At 40.1% G+C, this 20,453-nt stretch overlaps 1 protein-coding gene across 5 annotated transcripts in view; it reads right to left on the bottom strand.

Annotated features, from left to right (window-relative positions):
- Positions 1 to 5,086: 5,086 nt before the first annotated feature.
- The window catches only part of LOC146316135 (UPF0606 protein KIAA1549-like), a 54,628-nt gene continuing 39,261 nt past the window's right edge, over positions 5,087 to 20,453 (bottom strand). For 2 of the 5 annotated variants that reach the window (XM_084734385.1, XM_084734381.1), the window contains 9 exons: positions 19,639 to 19,775; positions 17,257 to 17,462; positions 15,924 to 16,153; positions 15,641 to 15,785; positions 15,233 to 15,556; positions 12,559 to 12,611; positions 10,724 to 10,872; positions 10,053 to 10,207; positions 5,087 to 8,619 (listed from right to left, as the gene is read on the bottom strand). In XM_084734385.1, the coding sequence (XP_084590511.1) occupies positions 8,377 to 8,619; positions 10,053 to 10,207; positions 10,724 to 10,872; positions 12,559 to 12,611; positions 15,233 to 15,556; positions 15,641 to 15,785; positions 15,924 to 16,153; positions 17,257 to 17,462; positions 19,639 to 19,775 (1,642 nt within the window). In that variant the 3' untranslated portion in view covers positions 5,087 to 8,376. Of the gene's footprint in view, positions 8,620 to 10,052; positions 10,208 to 10,723; positions 10,873 to 12,558; positions 12,612 to 15,232; positions 15,557 to 15,640; positions 15,786 to 15,923; positions 16,154 to 17,256; positions 17,463 to 17,896; positions 17,912 to 19,638; positions 19,776 to 20,453 lie in introns of all 5 variants that reach the window. The other 3 variants (XM_084734382.1, XM_084734384.1, XM_084734383.1) reach the window with 3 other exon arrangements.

The raw sequence follows: 20,453 nt of genomic DNA, 5'->3' as shown, positions 1-20,453 counted from the left end.
CAACAGTCATAAAGACTCCTCCTTGTTAATAACAGGTGTCATGACATGGTTATGACAATCTTATGCTCACGTTGATTGTTACCGCATGTGCCAGCTGGCACATCGCTGGATGCTGCAGAAGATGCCTGTCTGCTGCTGCTGCAGTGTCTCTGTCAGCCAACCGATCCTGCTGCTGCTGCTGCTGTCATTGATTCACAGGCAGCAGCAGCAGCTCTGATGCTGTGTAACGACACGGCATGCGGAGCGTTTCATAATAAAAGAGCCATGCATGCTGGTAAACAAGGAGGGCGAGGACCACATACATCCTCCCACTGCAACACCACTGCAACTGCCATCGTCATCAAACCACAGGAATGTCTGTTTCTGACAGGCAGCTGGACGGACGACATGTGCTGTGGAGTCAGAGCGTACACACTGACAGACACTGTGCATACAGCACACACATGTCAACAAACATATACCTTGGTTACAATAACAAACAGTGTGGAAAGACATCCTCGGGAAATTCCTTCCTATTGCATCCATAAATTCCTGAGATGTGACTCTCATTACAGAACACACAGCTAGAAACACACACAGTCTACTCACAAGTGCTTCTGAAGGATCAGTGACAAGGCAGATATCTTCTTTTTCTCATCTGTCAAAGGATTTGTTTCACACTTCTTGTCCTCCTCCCTGCCCTGCTCTGTCTTTCTTGTCTTTCTTGTCTTTCGCCAGCTGACTAAAAAGCGAGAGTGTCTGAAGACAGAAGAGAGAGATCTGCAGTGCTGGAATTCTGTCAGTATGCTAATGCCTGGATCTGCTCTGCCTCCCTCTCTGTTTCTCTCCTCCCTCCCTCCCTCCCTCCCTCCCTCATACTTTTCTCCAAGGTCAGTGGGTAGAACTGCTTGTTTGACTCCTCCCTTTAGTGGACAATTGCCCCCCCCGCTCTCCATAACCTCCTACAGGCTGGACACCCGGGCAGTAATTACCGTCATGATCCAGATTAACTCCTGGGTGTGCTCTTGTTGTGCTACCCTGGGCTGGGTTAGACTTGGGACAGCACACAGACAGGATTACTCTGTGTCTGTGTGTGTGTGTGTGTGTGTGTGTGTGTGTATGTGGGGTTAGACCCCACAAGGAGGGCCAGGGGCAGCCAGACTCAATGGGATGGGACACTCTTAAACCCTGCAGAGGACAAGAGAGAGACAGAATGAGAAAAAGACACTGAGCTGGCAGCATGAATACAACAATACAAATGCATTTAGAAGGACAGAAACACACAGGCATGAGAAATAATACTGATAAATCAATAACACACAGAGGTGGCAAAAGTACAGACATTTTTTACTCAAGCAGAAGTTACTTGAGAAGATACCGTTCTATGTCTTTCACATTGTTTTTGTCTTGTTGCGTAGTTTTCATTTTGTCTTTTGTTGTTTTTTTGTCTTATGTTGTTTTTGTCTGATTGCGTCATTTGCATCTTGTTACCTTGCATTCGTCTTATGATGTTGTTTTCACATTGTTATGTCTTGTTTCGTCTTTTATGTTGTTTTTGTTTTGTTGTGTTGTTTTCATCTTGATGAGTCATTTGCGTCTTGTTATGTTGCTTTCGTCTTGTTGTGTAATTCATCCATGTTGTTACATCTTCTCTGTAACATTGTTTCTGTCTCGTTACACTTTTATGTTGTTTGCATCTTGTTAAGTCATTTTATGTTATTTTACATAATTTTTGTCCTGTCATATCTTATTAAATCATTTTTTAAATCTTTTTACTGTATTTTCATATTACATCGTCTTGTTATGTCTTTTTCATTTTGTTGTGTTGTTTTCATTGTCATGTCTTGTTATGTCTTATATTGTTTTCATCTTGTTAAGTCTTTTATGTCATTTAATGTCCTTTTCATCATTTTTGTCTTGTTAAATCTTGTTACATCCTTTTCATCTTGTCACGTTGTTGTCATATTTTGTTTTGTTACAACTTTTATGTAATTTTCATCTTATGTCCTTTACGTTGTTTTTTCTTGTTACATCATTCATCTTCTTATGTTGTTTTCATATTGTTATGTCCTGTTACGTCTTTCACGCTGCTTTTGTCTTGTTGCGTCATTTGCATCTTGTTACCTTGCATTTGTCTTGTGACGTCATTGTCATTTTGTTATGTCTTGTTACAGCTTTTTTTGTTGTTGCTGTTTTTGTCGTGTTGCGTTGTTTTCATCTTGATGAGTCATTTGCATCTTGTTACATTCTTCTGTCTGGTTGTGTAATTTGTCTATATTGTTATGTCTTGACTTCAACATAGTTTCTTCTTGTTTTTATCTTGTTATGACTTTTAGGTCATTTTGGTCTTGTTTCATCTGTCATGTGTGATATGCACTTGATATGTAGTCTTGATGAAAATAAAGTGCATTAAAACTATAGTAGAAAGTACACATATTTGTGTTAAAATGTTTTCAGATACCTTAAGTAGAGAAACAAAGTATTGTACTAAGTTACTCCCCACCTTTGATGACACATATGTAGATTAAAGCAGCAGTATTTATGAAGGTAAAGTAAAGCCTGAAGTTAAAGATGATTTGACACTGATCTGCTCATATTTACAGTTGATGATGCAGACTAAAATGTGAACACTACGTAAAATTTCATCTCTAGCTGCAGTTCTGTCCTGTGTGCATGGACCAAGAGTCGTGGAAGACACCAGAGTTAAATAGCTTAAGACCAGCAGGAGATCAGACCTGAGGGGACACAGCTGCAGTAGGAGGTAATCACCCGAAAAGTCAACAGTCCTTTCTTTCCTCTGATTCAAAGACTATACAAATTACAGTCAGGATGTGAAAAGATCAATGCAGTCACTGCTCTGTCTCATACTTGCTGACTTGTGTGCAGTCCACCCCCCTCCTACACCCTGCAGTTGGAGTTCAGGAGCTTTGCTGGCCGCTTAGCTGCTTCACTCAGTGGCTTTAGATCCTGTGATGGGATTAGAGGAGAGAAGCGTCTGATGGGATGAGACGGAACTCAATGCATGAGCAGGAAGTACTCCTTCACCACAAGAGGAGGCATAAACCCACAACAGGGCTCGTAGCTAATGACCTTGATTGACACCAAAGTAGTGACAGCTGATCCAATTCATTAGTCTGGGGAAAATGCGTCCTTGTTCCCAGCAGAAGTGCAAATTTCCATTTATATTTTATGATACTACCTAGTGAGCATCTCTGTTTCCTTATTTTCTGACTATTGTTCATAAGAAAATGACCAACTCATACCCAGAGAATATCAGAAGCATTGCTGATCAACATGGAATCACTCATCCGTCACAAACACGGTGATTCAACATTACATAATTATACACATCCCCCTTCATTATTCCATGACACTTTCAAAATTCCTCACTAAAGACCACATAAAACACTACAAAGATCCTTGGGAAGGGATTACGTCATCCAAAGTCAGGAGAGCAGCCTTTGTTGCGGAGGAAGCAGATCTGGTTTTCTTGTACTGTACTGACACCGTCTGGTTGCTTGTGGTAAGTACAACACCCGCAACAGTGCTTTGGATGTTGAATAAACAACATAATGATGAGTGCATATGATGTGTTTTAACTATTCAGCCAAGTGAAAATGTATTTGAAAAGGGCTCACTGACCATTTCTGAGAACTCAAAGAGAATTAAAGAGAAAAAAAAAGAAAAAAAAAGGAGAAATATGTAAAACGCTGGTATTCAAAAATGAGCACTACAGTCCAAATAACGAGTTGGAGCAACAGACAGTACATTAAATAGGTTAAATCCCTATTTAAAGGAGAAATCTGTACTATATTTAGTGTAATAAAATGACCATTATATGTCATCAGAGATCAAGAAAACATGTTAAGTTGAATTACTGGCTTCTCTGTCACTACAGCTGCTGCGTCTGCCTTTGAAACTTCTATTCTAATTCTGCTAATTTCAAACTAATGTTTACTGGAGGAAAAGTGTCTGTTCATGAGTCAGAAGAAATCATTAATAATCTTGTAGATGGAGTAGATGTTTGTAATGGTTAAACTGAGCAGTATGTTAATGGGGGTTGGTAGGCAGTAAACTCAAAGTCCAGAGTGTGTATGTTCGGCGCAGTGGGGTTTTTGTTTTTAGGATAATGGGCTTAGCTTTACATCAACAGACAACTGAAAGTTATCAAGTTCAGTCCTTGCTTGTTACTGTCAATTTACAATGTTGCACCCATCTTGCGCTCCTGCAGTGTCCCTGCAGCCTGCCTGAGCTTTCTTGGATCTGGGGAGGAGAGGGTGGGGGAAACAACTCGCTGTCATGATTGTACATTAAATTAGATTTCAACCTATTCCAACATACTGTCTCTGGCTCCAACTTAGTATTTGGACTGAAGTAATAATTTTTGAATGCGCAGTAGCTACATATTCCTCCTTTCTCTTCCAACCACTCCTCCCCAAACCTGAAGCTCAGGCAGGCTGCAGGTTACAGTTACACCGAAAATACAAGAGTCCAAGATGAGCTGAACCTTATATTTTGACCATGACAAATGATGAAGAGTCGACACCCTGTACATACACCCTGTGGACTCTGAGTTCAGTGACAGCCTGTTTCACTGCCTGCCAGACTCCATTAACATATTGCTCAATTTAAGCATCACAAGCATCTACTCCTTCTAAAACATTATGAATGATTTCTTATGACTCATAAAAAGACGCTCACTCATTTGGCGAACATTTGGCATTAATTTGAACTCTAATAACTGTGAATCATTGTTGGAGAAAACAATATTACAATTTACCATGTTTCCTTAATCTCTGATGACACATCATTGCCATTTTTTGATTTAGTACAGTACATGTATTATGTATTTCTCTTTTAAAAACAAGTTTCACAGTGTCAACACATCAAACCACCCAAGACTTTAAATCTGATGACACATTCTCTTTTTTTTTTTTTTTTGTATTTCAAGAAGTTTGGAACAGCATGCGCAAAAAACAAACAAAAGAAAAGAAAGAAACAAAAGAAGAACAATAATTAAGCATGCAACATCAATCAAACATAAAGTTGGGCCAGCCAACAGATCATTTTCACAAATTACATGACACAGAAATAGATGAACAAAAGGAACACCACTAAAAAAATAATAATAATAAAAAAAAGAACTGAGGATGAGCACAAAAGGATGGGCTGTTGTTACAGTACAGAACCAGCAGATGGAGGCATACAGTGTGAGAATGGTAACACAAACTGTAAACATGAGAGGTGAAATGCACAACCAGAGATTACGTCAGGGAAACTTCATGCAATGACAATGTTTGATTATGGTTACCTGGATGACTTTTCAACAGATCAACAGCCATAATGTCATATATACGTATTTTATAGGACTGCTTGTTGTGATGTAGACTGGAAATTACAGCTTTGGATACTATGTGACAAAATGAATGACAGTATGAAGAATTTCTGTCATCCTCATTGTATCTTCATCTGCTTAGATGAGTCCAAAAGGCACGTCACATTGCAAGCAAAAAAAAAAAAAAAAAATGTACGCTCTGGTAACATCTTTAGAGTGTTTCAGCTCACTGCCAAACATGGGTGCTTGTATAGGGAAGATTTATATTCCACCGCATAATACTGGTACACACTCCGAGACATATTTTAAAGCTCTGCTTTTAAAATCCATAATTTTTCTCTTTTATTTCATTTAAATAAAATATCACTTCAGGCCCCAAAACATCACAACATATCGGGGGAGGAGTCATGTTAAAAAAAACAAAACAAAAAAACCCCAACCTAGAATGATTTCAAACCAGTACAGTGACTAAGAGACATTTAAGGTGAGCAAAATTACATGAGGCAAGGTAAAAGAAATTTTAAAAAAGCACATAGCCATGACTGGTTGAAGTAAACCATAAATGACAACAAATACAGAACACATTTTTTCCTTACTGTGCTAACAAAAAGGCAAAGCAAACTTTGAATACTGCATGAAACACAGATTGTTGTTCAATACGTAGTCAATAATACAGGTTCATGTTAAAACAGATCACTGGTCTCTGTGACTTCCTCATTAACACTTCTTCCTCCACTGTCTTAACACTGATTTGTCCGCAAGGAATCTCTTTTAAATGACCTGAGCTGTACCAAGTAGTCTGCATGCAGTGCATCAAATCATACCAAATACTGAGTACATACAATACGCCCTAACTGTCGAGTACATACTCAAATTCTTCATTCATTATTTGTACCTCTGTTTTTAACATCTGCCTCTGAAGTCATGTTTGAAGATTAAAGTAATTTCAAGGCCATTTTTTCCACATTTCTTTAGCTGACTGTTAGCTACTAAACATAAATAAATAAAAACACAGGACATGAATGCAAGTTGTCGTCAAAAAACAGCATGTACTGTAAGTCAAGAGGTCAAAAAAATATCAACTCAGACTAACTCTGCTACTGCAGTAAGTACAGAAAGAATAGGTAGTGTTTATAAGTGTTGTTAGTCTCTACGGATGCCCCCTTGTGCCTACTGTCTGAACTGGCTCGCTGGCTGTGAACTATGACCTCACTCTAGGCTCGTACAGTAGATTGGGTCAGGTGAACCACAGACATATACATGTAGACGCTGCATTGGCCTTTGGATTGTATGTCAACGTCGCCACCCTGTAGGGCAAGACTGGCCTGTTAACAAATGCAAGTGAAACAGGGAGCTGTGTTTTTTCTGGTTAAAAAATACAAAAACTTTTACACTAAACTGATTTCAATGAGTCATGATATATTTAAGGGTTTAAGTGGGGAAAAAGGTTTTTTCTAACAGACCCCTTGTCTAGACTCATCTGTCCATATAGGATCGGTCTTGTCTGTGCATTTCAAAGCATCAGCAGCAAATGAGCAGCCAAACTTTATGTGCAGTTTGCAGTTTTCTTTCAATAAGTGTGAACTGTCCTGATCTCTTTTCTACATTCTCAACATGACGCATATGACTGTAGCATAAGCACAGCAGTGTGTGTGTGTGTGCAGTGAGTGTGGATTTGAGTTTATGCACTAAAGCTGTCTAGTGGCAGTAAATATACAGTTTGCTGTAGGGTTGCAAATTGTATACTGTCTTTCATCAATCATTGTAATTGGTTAATTGTTATTTTTAAAAAAATAACGTAAACATTTTGCTTATATCAAATACCAAATGTGTTTTTTCCTCCCTCAGCCAAGGTTTTATTTTCACAGCAACAGATGGAATATTCTCTGACAGTGTTAAATAGCCCATGTAGTGTTTTGATAGATGAACTAAATTTTACTTAATCAATCAAATTCTTAACAACTGATTAATCTACTATCATTTAACTGTCATCATCCCTAGTTTGCTCACAAAATAAAGAAGATGCTGTGTGTTGTTTCCTAGCTGCTGGGTTAAATGAAGGGAGTCTGTGGGATGACAGACTGGAGCAGAGTGAGCGGCTCAGTGGCTCTGGAGTGCACTCTGTTCTACGTTACAAAATGTGAATAAAATATGTTTTCAGTGCCTTTTTACTGGGCATCAATCTCTGGGTATCTGACTCGCTTACAGTGAAAACAGGGGGTTACTCCGTGTAAATCATGAACCGTTGAATTGAAGTGTTAAAGTGCTTTTTCCAGGAAAAAACGCAGCTCTCCTGTTGTCTTGTATTTATTAACAGACCAGTCTTGTCCTGTCCAATATGGAGACAATGTTGACGTATTGCAGCAGTGGGCTGAAGCGGTCAATGAGGCATCTAAATATATACGTCTATGAGGCGATCTACATCACAGTGTCAAGGCATAGCATGGCTCATCATGGCAGAAAACAGGAAGTAGCACCTGATGGTGATGAAGAGGTTAAGGGCCTGCATCGGAAAACAACAAATACCTGTATGGTAGTTAAAATAATGTAAGAAAAAAGTTTCTTAAAATGACGTGTGTCTCAGGGAGTATTTTTGTTTCGTGAAGGCAGCATGAGAATGAAACGATGACACAGAATACTGGGTCTGGAGAAATGCAGCAAAATCTCAAAGAAGTCCAGATTGTGGATCCACAGTGGCCAGAACTTGGCATGATCCTTCCCTGATCCACAATGAAGTGCAGGACAGACACATGGACAGTCCAGACATGTCATGTCATCTCATTTTGAAAGGTCCAGCATATACTGTTCATATAGTTCTTCATTTCATTACACTGTCTCTGATTGGACATACTGCAGCTGATCTGATTCTCAGGGCTGTATCAACCATCCTGTCGTTCAGGGCAGCCTCTTCAGGTAGAAATCTCTATTAGCCACCTTTTCACTTCACTTTAGCAGGACTATCTCTCTGCTGTACACCCTCAGGGACTTCCATGGGAAGTATTGTCAGATTAGGCGAAGCAGGCAGGCAGGGTCAGTGGCATGACTGGTTAGAGGCCGGGGCTTCAGCTGTGGTAGCTGGGTACAGCTGCTTGTTTCTGGGAGAGGCGCAACAGCTCCTCCCTGATGGCCTTGATCAGGGAGGCGGAGGAGTGGGTAGGAGGAGACGTATCCAGCGGCGGTGGGGCTGAGAGATAGCCCATCCCCGGGGTGTCTAGGTGGACAGGTGGCGCCGAGGGCTCCCTGATACCACTTCTGGGTGTCTGGAAGATAGAGGAGGGCGAGTAGTCAGGAAGACAGTCCAGGAACTGAAAGGCAGGAGGGAAGAGCAAGCAGCCGGAGAAAAAGGGAGAGGAGGAGGGAAAAAATAGATAAGAAAATATAGGAAACAAGTAAAGAGCCTATCAAGTGACAGAACCAAAGACTGAGAAACTGGAAGGAGCTAGAAAAGATTTTCAAAGCAGCATAGCACTTTGAGAAAAGCACACAGATATACTCACAAAAATATAACATTTGTATTTGCTCCCATTTTTCGTGGGTAGAAGAAAAGTTGTATTCACACAAAAGGTTTATTTTTCTCTGCATGGAAACAGGCTTACACTCCTCTCAGGTGCAGCACGTCTTTGTGTTTGGGATGGAGGAAAAGCAGCAACAGTTAGCTCTTATTTCCAAAAGATAAGTAATAATTTTTTGTGCACATATAATGGAATGACAACAAAACAAAAGAAGAAGAAGCATGGGAGCGAGTTATTGACCCCATGCAGTGTCACGCTCATCACAGTGGGAGGCACAGGGGGCTACAGATTTTTTTTCCCGGGAGAGCAAAGTGCTGACCCATCCTTCTCTGCCAGTCCAAGGCAATAATCCTGCTGTTTGATCAGCATGTCTATATGCCACACCTGTCAGGTGGATGGATTATCTTGGCAAAGGAGAGGTGCTCACTAAAACAGATCTGAACAAATTTGTGACCAAAGTTTGAGAGAAACAAACCTCTTGTGTGCACAGAAGAACCATTTTTTTTTACTTCAAACCATGAAAAACTGGAGAAAAAACTCAAGTGTTAGATTTATATTTTACATAAGGATAAAGCTGGCCTTATTTTAAATTTCCAAGAAAAGATCAAAACCAGCAATATCTTTCTCTTAATACTTTCTGCTCTCTCTAGCCTGGCTGTCACTCACAGCCCCAAGAACATTTGTTCCTAAGTTTATATTTGAAATTGGGTCACAAATATATAGCTTTATTTTTATAAAAAAGCACTGTAATTTCCTTAAATGGATGGGCACCAGTGCTTTTAGCAAACATTACTCAAACCAGATTAAATAGTAAATTTGGGACTATTTTTAACCACGGATTGATAAACATTTGGAAATCTAGTGAGTATTTCTTTACAGCAGCATGGTGTGTACTCAATGTGAGATCCACCCAAGATAAACTACAGTAACCATGTTGATGATAATTAAGAAACATGCCACCCAGTGGCTCACTGATGTGTTTTTAATAGTTTTTGGACAACAACAGAACTGCACGGCACAGGAGTACAGCTAAAAAAGCAGATTTCATATTGTTTATTGTTGATTTTTATTGAATTTGTTGACAATAATAAAAGTAAAGTATAAGACAAAAAAATGCTCTTGGCAAAACCAAAAACATAAAGTTTAGAATTTCATTTTCTTTCAGGTTTTGATGGATAGAAGACAAGACCCTGATCTGAACAAAATGAAATCTGTGATTCACTCACTGCATCTTTTTCAGGCTCTGTCCTGGAGAAATTGTCGTCATGGTAGTGGTTCCAGCCAATGCCTCCATTGTGGCCTGGAGCAGCCCTGACCCCTGCTGGGTAACCATTCATCCGGCTGGACAATCCCACCTGTGTAAGATGATGGAGCTGGGCGCCTACACACACACACACACATCACATCAGAGCTACAGTTCCTGACACTCAATCCTCAGCAGCTCCTTTAATATACTTTGATGCAATCGCTGAAGGTGAAAGTCTGAAAAGCACTCTGTGTCTCTGCTGTGCTGCACTCTGTATGGTAAATGCCAGAATCCATTTCTATTAGTGTAAGTCACATGACGGCAGCAGCATCACGCCAGCTCCCTCAATAATTTAAGAGAGAGACAAGGCTCTTTCAGGTTGACAAGTTCATGGGGTGGAGGTGTGTGTCTGTGCTGTGGCCCAGATCCTGAAGTGATCTCAAATAAACCGTCGCCACAGACAAACACAAAAGAAATAATTCAGATGTGTGGTTTTGTCTTTTCATATGAAAATAGTACTTACATGACACTGCAAGAAGTGGACCTTACATTAAGACATATGCATATAATGTGTTTGCAGCTTATTGCAACATCTGAACCCCACAGTATTAGCAGGCGTGAAAACAAGTCCATGTTTGTTTCCACTTGTACCTGTAGTTCCCCCTACTGGCCGCGGTCTGGCAGATGAGGGGAGCTCATCAGCGTAGAGGCCCCTGCTGGAGTACAGGCTGTCCGGCTGGAGCTGCTCACACTGCCCCGCTGTTTCTCCTGGTGGCAGGTAGCTCGAGCCAAGACCCTGCCTGAAAACACAAAGAAATGCATTTTCGTTCACGCGGTTGCGATTTAATTAAAAATGTATTGTGACAAATTGATATGAATTCTTCTCAGCTTCTGCCATATCGACAAATCCTTTAAAACAGTGTCCTACTCAGCATTTTCTTTTTTTTATCACTTAATTTTTTACTGTCATTTATACATATACAAGTACAACAAAAAACACTGAAACATGCTGCAAAGAGTGGGTTACAGTTCACAACTAATAATGAAGGTTACTTTATTGTTTGCTTATTAAGGAATGATAAAATGACTTACATTATTGTCAAAGAAATTATATGCCGCCAATATCTGATTTTTGTGAACCTAATCCATGTTTCTCATTTTCTGTTTAAAACATCTTCTTTCTCACTGAGAGAATAACTCATTGTTTTCATCACATATATTTCCTGTATTAAACCATTATTACCACTAATCCCTCATTCCATACTGAATTCACTCTATCAGAAAATGTGGTTGGCATCTGTATGGCCACACTGCCTCCAGCCTGTTTGTTGCATTCAAGGTTGATTGTTCGTTATGTTAGGTGTAATAATAAAAAAAACAAAAAACGTATGAATTCTATCCCTTTTTTCGGCATTTTTGTGTTTATTAGATAGGACAGCTGAAAACCTGGCAGGAAAGTTGGGGGAGCGAAGGGGGACGACATGCAGCAAAGGGCCACAAGCCAGAATCTAACCACGGCCACAGAAGAGGACTTCACCAGCAGAGCCACCCTATCGCACCATAAATTCACTCCATTTATTTTAATTTGTGGATGCCTGTAGTGTTACACATATGATGCCATCCTTCCTTCCTTCCTTCCTTTTAGAGAGAACAGTCCTAAGGGAAAGTTCACACAGTGCATATATTTGTGTGGGTGTTTGAAAGTCTGGCCATGTTAACAACAGGGTTATCAGTCATCCTGATATTTCCAGTGTCTTTTATTGTAAGATATAACTCAAAGGACAAGTGTGTAGCATTTAGTGACATCTAGCAGTGAGCTTGCAGATTGTAAACAACTCATCTCACTCTCTACTTCCAAGCATGTAGGAGGCACCTGCAGTGCCTTAAAAAACTTACGGTACAAACATGGCGGTGAAACATAACAGCCTCTGTGTAAGAGGACCCTCTGTATATTTTCTATATATATGTAAACAGCTCATTCTTATGAATATTATATTCAATATCTGCCATATATCCTCTGTAAATCTAACAAACTCCTCCTTTAAAATTATAAATTACAACCAAGGGGCTAAGAGTTACCAAATTTCAAGTGATGATAAGTTGTTTGACCCCAAATACATCATTTAGGCTGCTCTGTTTTCTACAAAATTACCTGATTTGATGTAAAAATCTGCTCAAAAATGCAGCACTGTGTTATGACATGAATGTGTCAGCGTGTATAGGCCTTTTTGGAGCCAGTTAAGAGACCAGGCTTGGGCCTGATCCATTAAACCAATAAAATAAAGATGACTCCTCTTTCATTATTCATGAGGCCCGACTCACTGGATGCACCTAAAGGAAAACATTCCCACCGGCAAAGTGGTGGAAATCAGGTCGTACTGATCAATAAGAAATCGTTTTGGTGTGGGAAGATGTGAACGTCAAATAAGCATATTACTTATTGATTTATACATGAATGCTCAATTTTCATCGACTGCTCTACTGACCTTGTTATCAGGCCTTGGACAGGAGGAGGGGACATGCCCAGCTCAGTGAACCTCTGGGGAAGACAAGGAAAGACAGACAGTGCTTAGGAGAGAGTGAGTAACAACGGTAATGAAATAAAACAGAAAACAAGTAACAGAACTACATTATATGTTTGTAATTGTGGCTCTCATGTGTTATCAATGTTCAAAATAGTCAATATACAAACTTAACATGTAACAGCATTAATTAATACAAAGAAAACTCACAGTGGATGTTGATGTTTCTTATAAATGCAAAGCAGTAGTGTGCCTTCATACACTGTAGGATACAGTACATTGTTGTTTTTACCAAGCATGATTTCTTGGATATCCTTCTTTTCACAGCTGACCTTTTAAAGCATATTAAAGCACTGAACCTGCAAAAGCAGAGCTAGCAAATACCATTTTTATGGCTCTACTGACTCTTTCTATATATGTCACCTGGGGTGAATAACGTTACTGGACAATAGGAGAGAGAGTAGTGATTAATGTATATTAGTAGCTGTAAAAAGCATTTAAGTATTAATATGAAAGAACCCATGTGAGAAGTTATCCCAATGATAATTAAGCTATAGTCAACCTATGAATGTGCTTAATTTTAGTTCCATAAAACAACATAACCATGAAATACTACACAAACCCCAATTCCAGAAAAGTTGGGAAAAGTGGGTAAACTGTAAAAAAAACAGAATGCAATTATTTTTTAACTTGTATTCAACTAACTGCTATACAAAGACACGATATTTAATGTTTATGGTTTTTAGTAAATACACACTGACTCTGATTTGATGCCTGCAACATGTTTAAAAAAGTTGGGACACACGCAACAAGAGACTGAGAAAGTTGTGGAACGCTCAAAAACACCTGTTTCAAACATTCAACAAGGTTAATTGGTAAAAGGTGATAATATCATGTTTGGGTATCAAAGGGACATCCTAAAAAGGCTCATCCATTCACAGGCATGGATGTGGTGACAAACAGTGTGGGAAAATAGTCCAGCAATTTAAGAACAATGTTTCTCAACACATAATTGCAAGGACTTTGAGGATTTCACTGTCTACAACCAAATCTCAAGAAGTCTTTGCACGTAAAGGGCAATGCCAGAAACCAACACTGAATGCCTGTGATCTTTTATCACTCAAGCGGCACTGTATTAAAAAGCCACATAATTGTACAAAGGATTCTACACACACTTGGGATCACTACGGAAAATCGTTGTTGGCAAACACAGCTTGTTGTTGCATCCACAAATGCAAGTTAAGACTCTACCATGCAAAGTGAAAGACATGCAGTATATCATATATATGTTGTGGAGTCTTTTTCACCTCTGCTTATTTCAGCAAGACCTGTCTCCCATCTAAAATGTTTGGTGCATTATGAAACGCAAATTACAACAACAGATACCGTGGACTGGAAGGAATTTCACTGTCAAAATTTCAACAGTTAGAGTCCTCAGTTCTCAATTGCTTAGTGAGTGTTGGAAAAAGAAAAGGTGATGTATCACAGTGGTAAACACGACCCTGTGCCAGCTTTTTTAGACCATGTTGCAGGCATCAAATTCAGAATGAGTGTGTATTTACAAAGAATACTAAAACAAAGTCAATCAGTTTGAACATTAAAGATCTTGTCTCTGTACTGTATTCAGTTGAATATAGGTCAAGAAGTATTTGCATTCGATTTCTATTTACAGCATCCAACACATGGTTGTATTTGCAAAACAATGATGAAGGTTTTAATCATAATGCTGCCAACATAGGCGTCACTGCCCATCTAATCTCAGTGGTTTAATGGGCAAAAATCTTTACAGCCTCCTGTAACTCTAATATAATGCTCTGCCATCTCTAATTTCTTTCTCATGTAATGCCCATGGGCACTGAAAACCGTTCTTTGATTTTAACTCAGCTTTACCCTTCAGAATTCCAAAGAAGGGGATATGCTATAGATAACTCCCCACACAACACGAAACATTACGGACACAGTATGCACAGTATTATGGACCCCTGGCTTAATGTGTTAACAAACTGTGGCATAGACCGACCTATGTATGGCGCTGCTTGGCACAGACCTCGCTACAATAAATATAAGTACAAAAACAACTACAAAAGCTTACGCTGAGCTTATTATTCAGAGCTGTTATATGACTGCACCTTCTTTGAAACCAGCCTGCACTGACAGGAGCTAATGCCGATCAAGCATATGCAGGGTATATTACTGTAGAGTCTTAGGAGCTGTAGATAGCTGACAGGGGCTGTAAGGTCGCAGCTCCATGGGGGTGACAGATGGAGGAATACTTAACTGATTAGTTTCCTAAGAGGACACGATTAAACTCGAAGCTATAGGCTTCATGCTGGGAATGAGCAGAGAAAAACTCGAGAAAGGGAAGAGATAGTGAATACAAGGGATTTTACATGTGTCTGTTTGCTTTTTTTTGCTGCTCTGCTTTTACAAACGTAAACAGGGAGCCTATTTCTCTCAGCATGACTCCTGTTTAGTGAAATGAACAGATGCATGACAGAATACAGCTTACTGGAACTTAAACTAGTAAAAGCTTTAGCTGCCATGGAGAACCAGGAAAGCCCTTTGATTTGATATTGACTGAATGGTTGACACTATTAAAAATATCCTGTAGATATAAGTACCAGCGATGGCTACTTACACCATTGAAAGGGCCAAGCGCTGGATAGGAGGGCCCCCAGGGTCTGGGGCCACGGCCCGGGGGGCTGGAGGCAGGGGGGTTGGTGTTGACCCCCGGGAGAGTGATCCCTGCCGTGCTGCCCTGAGAAGTGGGCGACACTAGGGCGAAGGCATCGTCCAGCAGGGAGTGCATCTGCTGCCGCGCTTCCTCAATGGAGGGCTGTGGAGGCATGTAGGGAGGTGGGGGAGGGGCATGGCCTGGAGGAGAGGAAGCGGGACCCATGAAGACGTCATCGGTGGGGGAGGGGCTCCTGTGAGGGGATGCTGGGCCTTGGTCAGGATCCGACTGGAATGAACACAGTGTATTTATGAACAGTTAGGTTACAGTAGATGCAGGGGTTATATAGTGGTATTCTCCTGTCCTACTCACCACATAGGCCACGTTGTTGACTCCAGGACACTTTCTGTAACCAGCGTCACTGTCTTCATTGATGAGGTGGTCCTTGTCTGCTTCCGTCATGCCTCCATTCAGCTGCTCCTTCATCCTCTGTTTGGGAGAGCGCCTTCCTCGACCACTGAGAAATAAATTGAGAAATTTTAATGAATCTATTTATGACTTTTTTTTTTCATTTAAACCAGCCAAGAGAAATGTATACAGTCCTGCACACCCGTATGCACAGATCAAGTGCAATGACCTAAAACAGAGTCTTAACCTTTTCTTCGATCCCATGAAGACTGGGGCCATCTGGGCGTCTGGATCCAGGATCTTATCGATCTGTATCTGTGCTTTCTGATAGATGCGATCCTGGTCCTTCGCATCTGCAATGCTGCTTGTCATGTCATCCATGGCAGGGAAGTCGTAGTGGCCCTTCCTCTTGGCACGCAGACGTATCTTGTTACGATGATGCTCAATCTCTGACTTGTGCCTCAGTGCTACCTGGATCTGGGGAGAAAATAATCTAATTAGACAACAATCTGAAAAACTGTAGATTAATGACAGAGTGAATTAAAACTTTATTGCCTTGTTATGCAGAAGGAGCATAGAAATACATTAACAACCATACATGACAGCACATAATACAACATAATGCACTGTAAGCAACATTATGGGAACTCTATAAAGGCCATCAAGTACAATTCAAGGAGGCACCAAATTCAGACTATGTGAACAGCGCTTATTAAGCAGCTGAATGCTGAAAGACATGATGCCTCTTTTAGTCCATATTCTGGCCATGCTGTATCTTTGTCCTGAAGATAAATGTATGTATTCAAACCACAGAGGGTGCAGTGGGTCTGCTATGATCTTGTGAGCTAAATTCACGGTGTACTGGTCTGTCATGTAAGTAATACTGCAAACTGGTTCCTTAGATAACTTGCCATATTGTCCAGCTTGTTTTTGTTTTGTACAGACAATGCTCCCTGCCAACACAGAGTAAAAAAGGTCAATGAATGTAGGTTAGACAGTAGATGAGACCTAAGACTTCTGCAAGCAGGATGAATGCTTTTACATTACACACTGTTTGTGAAGAATTAAAACAGCAGTACCAGAGAATACATAATATTATGTCTATCTTAACCAGTAAATTAGTGAATTACACCTCCCAATAGACTTGCAAGACAGTCATCTGCTTCTATTACATCTTCTTTATTACACTGATAAAATAATTTTTGGTTTTTGATTCTTCTGTACCTGGAAAAAGCCAGTGTGGGCTCAGGACTTTGTAGGAGCAGATAACAGTGTTGCCAGTCCTTCAGGGGATAATTCAAAGTGTGTTTGTTTTCTCTGGTTGAGCAAGTAAATTACTCACCTTTTTAATCCAAAACATTAGTTACACACTACACTAGTTAGATGAATTTACGAGATAGTTACGAGGGCCATTAGTGCTATTGTGCTCCACCAGTATCAACAAAAGTCATCAACTCAACCGTACCCTCCCTGTTAGTGGATGGTCTTTCATATGTGAGGAAAAAATACAGCGTTTGCACTTTTGGATGTGAAAAACAGATTTGTTTATTGTCAAGCATGAAAATCATAAGAGCCCTGACCTCTTTGTTGATTTGGTTGGTGTCAGACAGTTTGTCATTGATCAGGGGGCTGTGCAGCGGTGGAACAGGCATGGGCTGCATGGCGATGAGCTGGACTTTGTTGGGGAGTCTCCTGCTTGCATCTGTGGCACGAGACATCCGGTCAACATGTTCGAAGATGGAGGCTGAGGACAGCGGCTCAACTGTACCGTTCATAGGAGGAGGACCTGTGGAAGGAGGCAACAAAGTAGAAAAATATTCACAACTCAGCACAGTGTAGTCATTGCCAGTCTAAATGCTGATGTTGACTCAAACTAGGGGACACAGCACAGACAACTACTGCATAAGGATCTCTCATATTTAAGTGACATGATTTGAAGTTTGACTCATAACAAAAGCGTGGAGCAAATGTTTCCGGCCGTGACATGAGATGAAGACTGATTTCTATTTGCAAAAGCTGCACTTCATTTCAAACAATGGTTTCGCCTTTGTTTGTGAAGTGGATTGTCTCTACACTGTGACTGACAGCTCAGCAGACAGTGATGGATGGTGAGAACAAGCCGAGCACAAAACTACTACAGAAACAAACACACAGACACAGCTGCTGGAGGTCAAGCCTGGGGTCTACGGAGACACGGACAGAGAGGGGACAAATTCTTACCAATTCTATTCTTGCCTGCAAACAGCAGAAAAGAAAAAGAGTTTTACTGAGGCAAAGGAGATCAAATAAAAGCACCTAAGACAGAAGTGATGACTCTATGCTGACAATAAAAAAGCCTAGTCAGTCCCTCCAGGAAGCTGAAATGGAACACTTTACAACAAATAACACCAAATCCCTGTGAATTCTGCACAACATGGAAATTCTGTCCAATCACTGCAGCTTTTCTGAAAATTTGACCAATCATGGTAGCTTCCACCAATCACAGCAGCCCCTGCACAAACACTGTACATGTACATCTCAATGAATTGATTCAATGTTTTATTATTTACTGTTTTGATTTATTTTGTCAAATTTTGTCTAAAAAGAGCACAGTGTTTGTCATTGTTACTAACATCTAACAATGCTCTGTGCACATTTATATTTAATCATTTTATGCTTGTTGTTTTGATTGACTTTGAGCTAGAGCTGCAATAACTAATCAATTATCAATCGACTATTAAATTAATCACCAACTATTTTGATAATCAAGTTATTGTTCTAAGTGTCCAAAATTGAATTGTAAATTAAATGTCTTTCAGTTGTGGACAAAGCAAGAATTTGACGTCTTGGGCTTTAAGAAAAACTGATAAACATTTTACACTATTTTGTAACATTTTATGGACCAAACAACTAATTGATTAACTGAGAAAATAACTGATAGATTTAGTGTTACTGAAAATAATTGTTAGGTATATATATAAAAAACACAACTTTTTTTTTGCAATTTTCACTTGCTCCCCCAATTTCATTGCAAAAAATGCCTAAAAATGTTGCAAAAAGCATCACAATAAAAAAAAAAATCAGAATGCACAGAAATCAGGCATTTTAGGCCACAACAATCCCAAAACCAGCCCGCAAAAATACTGGAGGGACTGCCTAGTGAATTGAAGTCTGGCCACCATGAATGCTGTTTAAAACTTTAGAAATGAAAAGAAAAATAAAGGGGAGACAAAGACAAGTGAGTCATCTGGGAGTATACATTTCCACAGCTGATAAAAGCTTCTCATCTGGCCTTGTTAAGTTCATTAATCAGAGAAAAGAAAAGAAGGAGCTGCCACTGATGAGCAGAAAGTATACGCTGATCAAAATAGAAAGCTGAAAGAGCAACAAGAAAGGCAGTGCATTACATAATACTGAGCAGGTCTCATACACAACCTACTTCTAAACATTGTGGCAGAGCATATACAGTCCCAGGCAGAGATTTATCAATAACAAAACAGAGGCCATTCCTGTGTGGGTGAGTCAGGCTGCAGTCTGTGTGCCTGACTGCCTCTGGCTCCAGCACGTAGCCTCTGAGTGACGTTGCAGGCTTGAATCTATCAACAAGCTGTCAGATAGAGTAACTTCAGTTATTTTTTTTCCCTCCTATTCCTTTCTCCCCCTTCTGTCTGGACGTCTTTCGGCCACTGAGTAGACTTCCTACCAGGTGTTTCTTTTACCTTCACTGTTCCCCTCTGTAATCATTATGTCATTGCTTGTGTTGGATGGACACTGCTCTTTTCCTCAGTCTTTCTCTGTTTTGTCTCCCCCCCCCTGCCCTCAATCTGGCCCTCTTGTCAATCAAACCATGCTCAGCTTTAGTTGCTCTTTCTTTATCTCTTTACGTCTCCAAATCCCTTCAGTTTCTTCCATCCCCTCCCCCGCTCTCGCATTCGCTCTCTTGTGTTTGGAGGAGTGATGTGAGTGTTGCCAAGGCCACTTGCCATTTAAAACATTGATGGGGAGCTTACGGGTCTGCTTGCTGTCGCTGGGCGTGGCGTGGGCTCTCAGGTTCTCCTCGGTTGATTCCCGCTCGCTGGAATGGTCACTTACCACCGAGTCACCGTCAGATGGCGAGATCCTACCCGGAGAAGACACACATGAATAATAGAAGGCCAAGAACAAAATAACATGCTGAAAAGCCATGCATAAACAAAAAAGTGTTTTTCCCAGAAAGATAAAAGCTGGGAAACAATAATATGAATTAAAGCTTGTAGTGGTAAATGCACAAGAGTATTTCCACAAAAACAATGGTTAATGTGTCCCTCACATATATCAAGTCAGGAGACACAACAAATATCAATCCAACACTTAAAAAACAACAAGTGCAATGGACTATACTGGCATTTTTTTTCATATGTCTATCAGCCAGAGCAGTTAGTGAGCCGGGAGATGTTAGTAATGGTTCCCTCTAAATGTATTATTATTATGAAAACCTGAAAATAAAACACATGAAACACAGCTATGATAAAAATCATTTAATTGAACTAGTAAATGTAGGATGTGCATGTTATCATAACTTAATATAAATGATTATATACAGTGGACAAACTGACAGAATGTGAGAGTAAAGATCCCTCACTGTCTAGTGTATAAATAATTGATCTGAGGATCTGTCAAAAGCTTTTTGTCTGGTTGACTGGGTGTCCTAGATGAGTATCAGGTAGAGCATTAAAACTAACTTTAAGTAAATAGTGTTGAGACCAGATTCTGCATAAAGAAAAAATAACCAAAGCCTAAACATAACCTATATAGACAA

Source organism: Lutjanus erythropterus, chromosome 13 (assembly GCF_056507025.1).
Source record: "Lutjanus erythropterus isolate fLutEry1 chromosome 13, fLutEry1.hap2, whole genome shotgun sequence".
In the NCBI taxonomy this organism is placed as follows: Eukaryota; Metazoa; Chordata; class Actinopteri; order Lutjaniformes; family Lutjanidae; genus Lutjanus; species Lutjanus erythropterus.
Note: the sequence above shows the minus strand (reverse complement) of the source record. Positions and strands in the feature narration are given on the sequence as shown.